The sequence below is a fragment of the Rhagoletis pomonella genome, unplaced genomic scaffold (genome assembly GCF_013731165.1).
Source record: "Rhagoletis pomonella isolate Grant_MI unplaced genomic scaffold, Rhpom_1.0 Rhpom_scaffold_04380, whole genome shotgun sequence".
Classification (NCBI taxonomy): Eukaryota; Metazoa; Arthropoda; class Insecta; order Diptera; family Tephritidae; genus Rhagoletis; species Rhagoletis pomonella.
In genome coordinates this window covers 1-9,378 of record NW_023462930.1, presented here as the reverse complement: position 1 = coordinate 9,378, position 9,378 = coordinate 1, and the positions used below count along the sequence as shown (strand labels likewise).

Genomic DNA, 9,378 nt, shown 5'->3' with positions numbered 1-9,378 from the left:
GCTGATTTAATCAGTACATGTGCTGATTTTTTCCTATTGTACGCTCTCTATTGATTTTTTGAGTTTGTACTGATTTTGTACTGATTTTTACATTTCATAAATACTTTCGTAAACTGGTGTAATTGACATTTACTTGAGGTTTACAAGTTCAAAACAATGGTTTTTGACAACTCATACGTGTGAGGATTTCGCAAAATAACAAACTGTTTGGATTCAAACCAACCCAACTTCACGATTTGCAGGTTTTACAGGATTTACAGGTAAAGCTGGTTTCGCCATTAATAAATCTTATGAAAGGTGGTGGTGAGTTAATCATATATTATGTTAGAACAAGAGATAATCTTTTGATTATAATTAAACATCCAATGAGAAATCGGCTGTCAGTATTTCAAACTTAAGACGACTACTGCTACGGTGCAATGTAAGTTCTAAATATTTGGAAAAGGTGCAACTACCGACTCTTGAATATGATATATGTAGCTTTACTTTGATTTCTGACGTTCTCCCACCTGTAATTTTACTTGCACATACACATTTAACACTAAACTTCATTCGTACTCGAAAAATCGTTTACCGATAATTCGGTAATATACCTTTTAGTCAACATTTTAATGTGAATGTTGTATTTAACAAGCAAACCAACTAAATCAGTTTTAATTTTGTAGCTTAAAATATGCAAACGGATTCTGACTCGAGCTCGGCTTCTACTGAAACTGAATGAGCTACAAATTTTTTATTTTTTTTCTCAATTTTTATAAATTTTCTAGAAAGTTTGAGACTTCAACGCACATGTCTTTTGTTATAGAATTAACTATATTTTTTTAAAAAATTAAATTAAGTAAGGAAATAAAAAATTTTCAAAACCTGTCTACATTTTACTACTATTTTCGTGAGCACAGCTGTTCATACATACGTAATACCTTTGACTTATTTTAAAGTAAGGAAGTTTTATATTGATAATACTATATGCATATAAAGGTCTATTAGTTATTTTTTGTTAACTTAATGCGCTGTTATTTGGTTGTTATATGGCTAATAATAAAATATGCGCTTAAAAATTAGCTGATTTTTATGGCTTTGTACTGATTTTTGATCCCAACTGTACTGATTATGTCACTATAATATCTGGCCACCCTATTCGTCAACCTCATGCTCAGGGAGTCGATCTAGCCTCTCGCCTAGCAAGGCAAAGAAATTTCTGAATTTGTCTTTTTTTGGCCAGCCTTGACTCCTCCCCATACTTGCTTTTCATCTCCGTTAAAATTTCCGTCATAAGGTCATTTTTGCGTTTTAGTGTGGGTGTTTGCGGCGAAGGATTGGAGTTCTCGCCATGTAACCACTCCACAGTAGCTTCGTCCTCTTCAACGACATTCGAGGTTGTGCTGGAAATGTATTACGAAAAAACGAGTAAATAGATACATATATGTACACATGTATACGAATGTTAGCGGTTATATAAAATATACCTATATATGTACATATAATAAAAAATTAAACACGCATTAAATACCGCCCATTATTATTCCGATATGTTAACGAAGAACATGGTATTTTCACCACGATTATCCAAAACGTATCTTTTCTTTTTTAATATAACGATGTCATTCAAGCAATATTCTTTCTATTTACCTAGCCGGTTCCATTGAGTCCGCTAGAAACTCAAGGCTTTCCCAGTATTTCCAAAGTGGACCCAACTTTTGGGCAGAGCCAGATGGACGATCTTCAACATTTTTTCCCCGTCGGTACCTATCCCGCAGACTTTTCCATTTTATTTTGACCTCTTTTTACTAAAACGTACATGTTTAAAGTTAATATAAAAACTAAAGTTAATGTTAATGCTACTACTACATATCTAAAAGTTAAGCTACCTGGGAAATTTAGCTCCTGGCTTATAGTCTCCCACAACTTCTCCTTGTATTTGAAGTCCTTGTATTTCGTTTCCCGTTTATCAAACAAGCACGGATGTTTTCGAACCATTTCTATTAGTTTTTCGGTTAAATTCTGCAAAATTCCAAATATTATTGATAGAAAAATAAAATATTAAAATACTTACATCCATCTTGTTTATTACTGCCGCGCAAAATATCATATGTCACTTTTAATTTGTTTTCAAATTTTTTTTGTATTTGCCTTTTCATCTTTGTCATTTTTGTCCTCTTTCTTTCTTACCCCTGCCTTCAGCACCCTTACTTAAAGACGCAACGCGCTGTCAAAATTGAAAATTCCATTTGCTCGGCGTTAACGCCGCGTTATTGTGGGATGCTCCATACAAATTGTACGGGCATGAGGATTTTTGACAATTGTTTGGCGCTTGACGCGCCAATTTTCGGACGGCAGTAAGTCTCGCTTTTTTTTTGTACCGTGTACGCTTAGTTAAGTGAATCATTTCAGCATGCTACCGTGCCTTCTTTTGCACGGCAGTGCGCTGTGATATACTGCCCTGCGATTTTCCTCCTAGCGAGGGACTCGCATGTAGATAAGCTGCGAAAAATGCAAAACCGAACGACGAGATTCATCCTCAACAAACCGTACGACACACCAACAAGATGTATGTTTGAAACCTTGAATTGGTTAAGCGTGAAGCAACAAGTTTTTTACCACGCTATTAAATTTGTGTACAATATTAAGAAAAGCAACCTGCCGGATTATCTTAGCGATAATCTCCGATATATAAATGAGACCCATACATATTTGTTAAGAGAGAATAACAGCTTCAGACACCCGAAGCATAGAACGGAAGTGGACAAAAAATAGTAATTTTTATTAAGGCTTAAAGTGCTTTATTGAATTACCAGAAGAAAAATTGTGATGTTATCACTCTTTTCATGCGGCTGCTATATGACTATTGTAGAACGCAGCCTATAAGATAGTGATATATGAACAATAGCGTGGATTAGAAACTAGGCCTTTCCAACCACCAAGATATCGAGACTAGGTGGGTCGGACACTCGGCATTCCCGACTACCTAGGGTACATTAAAAACCTTGGATAATAAACAATAAATGAGCAGATTAGTAACTAGGCCTTTCCAACCGTCACGAAAGCGCGACTGGGCAGATCGGAAACTCAGCCTTTTCGACCACCCAGGAGATGTCAAGATACGGAATAACCCAAAAAGTATAGCGCGGATTGGAAACTCGGCCGTTCCAACCGTCTACATAATCTCCGGACAATAGCATGCTTTTGTGTTGATATAAAAAAATTACAGTGATAAAGAAATAATGTTATTTAAAAATTTCCGTAGAGCATATCATATTTAATATTTAAATTTTAAATCAAAATCTAATTCTAAGAATGTTAAATCTTTGTTGTAATATAAGTATAGCAGACTGTAAAAAATAAATAAATAAATATAAAATGTAAAATCTTGTGTGTATCTTTTATTCTGAAATTCTTATTTCTATTCTTTCTTTCAAATGTTATTTTTTATATCTTCTATATGAATAAATGAATGCTACTACTACTACAAATTTATTTTATACTTATTTTATAGCGTAGATATTTTCATTTAGGATGAATTTTAAATTGTTACCAAAAACCGCGCGTCTACCGGTCGCTGTGGTGTACTGTTCAGAAATGCGCGCTACCATTCTGCTGGACCTTGCGCCGAGCCCAGCTCCCGACTTCTTCTTCTTTATTGGCGCTATAACCGCCTAAGCGATTTTGGCCAGGTCCAAAACAGCACGCTAGTCATTTCTCTTCTATGCTAACGGACGCCAATTGGAAATGCAAAGTGAAGCCAAGTCCTTCTCCATCTGGTCTTTCCAACGTAGAGGAGGCCTTCCTCTTCCTCTGTTACCAGCATCGCGGCCCGCGTTGAATACTTTCAGAGCCGGAGCATTTCTGTCCATTGGAAGGACATGGCAAAGCCGGCAGAGCCGCTGAATTTTAATTCGCTGCACTATGTCTATATCGTTGTAAAACTTATACAGCTCATCGTTAAATCGTCTGTGGTATTCCCCATCGCCAACGCGTAAAGGTCCGTAAATCTTTCGCAGAATCTTTCTCTCGAAAACTCCAAGCGCCGCTTTCTTCAGATGTTTTCATTGTCCATGCCTCCGCGCCATATACCAGCACATGCATGATGAGTGACTTATAGAGTGTGATCTTTGTACGACGAGAGAGGACTTTATTTCTCAATTGCCTACTCAGTCCAAAGTAGCACTTGTTGCCAAGAGTGATTCTCCGTTGGATTTCAAGGCTGACATTATTATTGGTGTTAATGCTGATTCCCAAATAAACGAAGTCGTCTACTTTTTCAAACTTGTAACTGTCAACAGTGACGTGGGTGCCAAGACGCGTATGATCTGGCTGTTTAGGTGATGACAGTAGATACTTCGTTTTGTCCTCATTCACAAACAGACCCATTCGTTTTGCTTCTCTATCTAATCCCGAGAAGGCATAACAGACGTAGCCCTTGTTTTTACCGATAATCTCGATGTCGTCGGCATACGCCAGCAATTGTATGCTCTTGTAAAGTATTGTGCCTGAGTGGTTCAGTTCTGCGGCTCTTATTATCTTCTCCAACATCAGATTAAAAAATCCAACGAGAGGGAGTCCCCTTGTCTGAAACCTCGTTTGATATCAAACGGCTCGGAGAGGTCCTTCCCTATTCTGACAGAGCTGGTGGTATTGCTCAACGTCAGTTTACACAGCCGTATTAGTTTCGCGGGGTACAAAATTCAGACATCGTGGCATAAAGACAACTTCTCTTCGTGCTGTCGAAAGCGGCTTTGAAATCGACAAATGGATGGTGTATGTCGATATAATTCTCGCGTGTTTTTTCCAAGATTTGGCGTATTGTGAGTACCTGATCTATGGTGGATTTTTCACGCCTAAAGCCACACTGATAAGGTCCTATCAGTTCGTTGACGGTGGGCTTCATCCTTCGCATAATACAACCTATGCTTAGAATGCTGATTCCGCGGTAGTTGGCGCGAATGGCGGGATCGTCCTTCTTGTGGATTGGGCTGAACACACTTAAATTCCAATTGTCGGGCAGGCGTTCATCTGACCATATTCTGCACAAGAGTTGATGCATGCACCTTATCAACTCCTCGCCACCATATTTTAATAGCTCCGCTACTAGGCTGTCAGCTCCAGCAGCTTTGTTGTTTTTCAAGCGCGCTATCGCTAGTCGTACCTCGTCATAGTCAGGTGGTGGAACATCGACTCCAAGGTCATCGACTTGGGGCTCGGGTTCGTCTTCTCCAGTAATTTCAGCGCTGCTACCATTCAGTATGGTGGAAAAGTGTTCCCTCCATAATTTTATGTACATTCTGGATATCGGTCACTAGGCCGCCCTTTGTTGTTCTTACAGGAGTTCGCCTTGGTCTTGAAACCTTCCGTAAGTCGCCTAACCCTCTGGTAAAATTTTCGCGCGTTCTTCCTCTCGGCTAGCATTTCAAGCTCTTCGCACTCACGTATCTCGGCCTCTCTCTTCTTCTTGCGGCAAAGACGTCTCGATTCCTTCTTCAGTTCCCTATAACTGTTCCGCGTGGCTCGCATTGCGCCCAATCGCAGCGTGGCCGTATAGGCGGGGTCTTTTTTTCTCTGCGGTTCCACTGCTCGCTTATGTCGGATTGTTGAAGAGTGCTCTCAGATAACAGGTGTGTGAGTCGAGTGGCGAATAAATTGGCCGTCTGTTGTGATTGCAGCTTTTCGACGGTAAGCTATCTTTGCATTAATGGGCGCACATTTTTTGCTGCACAGAGGCGGGTGCGTATCTTGGCTACAGCAAGATAGTGGTCCGAGTCGATGTTTAGCCCTCGGAGTGTACGAACGTCTAATACGCTGGAAGCATGCATTCCGTCTATCACAACGTGGTCGATTTCGTTTATCGTTTTTCGATCTGGAGACAGCCATGTAACTTGGTGGATGTTTTTATGCATGAACCTAGTACTACATATTACCATGTTTCGGGCCCCGGCGAAGTCGATCAGCCTCAGTCCGTCATCGGACGCCAAAGATCCCTTCCTTGCCCACCTTGGCAATAAAATCGCCGAGCACGATTTTAACATCGTGTCGCGGGCAGCGCTCATATGCACGCTCTAGGCGCTCATAGAAGAGATCCTTGGACACCTCGTCCTTCTCTTTCGTCGGGACTCGGCTACGGAGTCTCTCTCCGTCGCAAGGCTTCACACTTACTTTTCCTTGCCCCGTCCATCGCATTTCTTGAATGGCGGTGATGTCACCTTTTATCCTTACGAGGACATCAACCAGCCGGGCAGAGGTACCTTCGCCATTAAAGATCCGGATATTCCAGGTGCATACCCTCAAATCATATACGTTTGCCGTGGTCGTCATCAAAAAAAAGGGGGTCTCATCCGTGGCTGTTTGTACTTTGTACGTTGTGAGCGCGATTTGAACCGTACCACTTCTGCACACGGAACCATCCTCCCAGCTTCCGACTAACCTCAATAATAACAGTTTTTTCTACTTAATAGCGGTCGCCCCTCGGCAGGCAATTGCAAACCTCCGATTTATGTAATGAAAAACAGATTCTCATAAAAATACAATCGCTGTTCGGAGTCTGTGTAAAAGTGTAGATTTCTCCCCTTTGTGTGACATCAAGGCGCATACCACATATCAGAAGAAAAGCTCGGTCAAACACTAGCATCTATTATTGGTAATATTAATGGGTCTACCGAGTTTGGTAAAGATTGATAAAGCGGTTACTCAGATACAAGTTTTATCATAAGTGAGGTGCACCACGCACCATTACAAAAACTTTGAACTTATACGATTTTTTGCTTAAATGCAACTTGTTTACCCAATTTTTAGTAATTTGGCTCAATTAGTTACAGAAAAATTTTATTTTTTATCAAAAATTATTCATTTTTGACAATGAATTTTAAAGTACATAACCTGTTATTGAACCACCCTGTGGTTTAGTTAATTTTAAAACTTATATACTTCATTAGTAAAAAAGTGATGGGTTATATAACGAAAATAACGACGCCATATTTCAGAATACGGATCTTTGATATAAACCGTTCTTCCATATCACTAATTTTATACATACCCTTGTATTCCGTTGGAAAGAAATGTTGCGGGAGGCGGTGAACTTCGATACCGAGGCGCATTTCCTTTGAGGAATCGGAATGCATGACGCGCTGGATGATCGTTGTGAAGGATGTGATATGCTGAGTGGGAGACTTTTGTCAAACCATTAGAAGAATAGCTACTTGACAGCAGTAGAATAAAAATGCATATGTTGATTTCACAAATCATCTGGAATGGTCAGAAAAACTTAAAATTATTCAAGACCAATAAATTGTATTTCTATGTATGTATTTCTATTTTTATATTCCTCGAGTTTTTTAAGAAAGACGAGCTGTATTAGCACTTTTAAAAAATAGTTTTAGTGATAGCGAAACAAATAACACCGCCAATTTTATTGAATTATGGTAAATTATATAGTGACATATAAAGTTAAAATACCAATTGTAAAAGTAATTAGGGGCGAAATTGTTTAAAGATTCCGGAGAGGGGTTTTCAAACCGACTCTCAATGGGTTAATCGGGTTACTTTAGAAATTAGTTCAAGGTCAATTCATACATAAATCATCCGATCAACATACATACCACTAGTCCTATAAAACTTTAGGTCTGTTTGATGAATGCAAGAGAGTGGTCTAGTGCAGGAAATAGGCATTCGATGGGGGTTTTTCTTGCACTAAACGCACGATGTAGCGAAACAAAGATGGCGTCTTCCGCGGACCGCTAATTCTCGCTTTGTTGATTTTGCAACATCCACCCTTTCGCTGACGTCACAATATATGAATTTTTTTTGCACTAGTGGTCAATATCAAATTTCCCGTGCTATTAAAATGGCCTTGAAAGGAATTTCTCCGAGCAGTTGAAGCCAAACCTATGTTTTAACCAATGCTTATGCCCCTTTACAAAGGAGGAAGGCTATTGGAATTCCCGCACTGGAAAACGCTTGAAATCACGGTGTCCACTTACTCATTTTTTTCTGTACCAAACGTGTACCGAATAGGTTAAGCACATTGTTTATACATATGTAGATGTAGTTAATAGGGCAACCAAAAATATGCTCGAGCATGTTTTTTTCTTATACGTTATCACAAAATGCATTAAAAGAAAATGCTACTTATACAAAGATAAAGCGTTTTAGCCATATTTGTTAGAGAATATTTCGGCATATTTCGCAATGAATGCTTTTTTTTGAATGTTTTAGAAATGAATTTATTTAAGAAATAAGTGCATATTCAAAAAAAAATTTATTTCTGTTCTGGAAGAATATTAAATTATTAACATAAACATATTTTTGGGTACGGTTTAGTAAGTGGCCCACCTATTTCGGGGTATTGCGTCCAAAGGGGTGACCCGATCCAAAAAAAATTGCACACACTTGTAGCCAAGGGTCTACCCATTACTTTAACATCCACTATTGTAATTTTTGGTCACTAATTTATTTACAAATTGGGTTTGAAATATGCCCTTTTTTGTAAAATTCGGAAAATAGCTCACATTTATCACTCCTATTTTCCTTAAAGCAGCCACTTCACTAATGCATTTTTATATTCCCCTTCACTTTAAACTTTATTCGACTTGTTACAACTTTCTTTATTACTTTAATTTTAATCTATCAATCACAATTTATTAAATAAAAACATCTTCAAAACCACGCGTTTGCCTTTGGTTGCATATGCACATTAAATGGTGGCGTTTAGCTGTCAAACTGCTAAATATACAAGAAGGATGAGAGACAAAAGAAAATATGATATAACCCAGTCAGCATTAAAAATATAAACCTTTCCATGGAAAATATGTATTTACTGTCCCTGTGGCTCCTTTCGGGTGTTGGGTATGGTTGTATTTCTAAGTATAACGGTGAATTTCATTTTGTACGCGAAATTTATATGAACTATTTCATTTCGATTGCTGCACATATTTTTTCGATTTTTCTTATTAAAATGGCTGGTAAGTAATTAACGTATATAAAAATTGCCCATAAATGCAATTCTTTTGTTTCTAGATGAACGTCCTTCCACAAGCGCAAGCGCAAGGGATTACAATAAAGGCGGTGAATGGAATTTTGCGCGTTTGGTGTTGGAGTTGAGGACCCATGAGCAGGGGACTCAATTCGCGGAGGAGCACGGCTTGATCCCAAATACAAGGGTTTGCCCCTTTCATAAGTTACCTATGAATAGGCGAAAGGGTGGCAAGTTTGGGTTTTTCGTATGCCGGCGGGGAAATTGTGCCAAAAGACCCCGCGTATCTGTAGCTGCAGGGACGCGGTTCGAGGGGGTCCGTATAAGCGTGCCCCACGTGTACTATCTCATGTACGCCTTCGTTGAGAACTTCCGCCGAGAAATGGTTCTGCGCCAAGACCACGTGAAAGAACAAAAAA

General features: G+C 39.0%; 1 protein-coding gene across 1 annotated transcript; it reads right to left on the bottom strand.

Annotated features, from left to right (window-relative positions):
- Positions 1 to 1,223: 1,223 nt before the first annotated feature.
- Positions 1,224 to 7,233, bottom strand: LOC118754678 (the record flags this gene model as incomplete). The annotated part of the gene is made up of 2 exons (XM_036489565.1): positions 7,025 to 7,233; positions 1,224 to 1,382 (listed from the first exon to the last, which is right to left on the bottom strand). Coding segments are annotated over exons 1-2 (368 nt in total), but the record flags the coding sequence as incomplete, so codon positions are not given.
- Between the last annotated feature and the right edge of the window lie 2,145 nt (positions 7,234 to 9,378).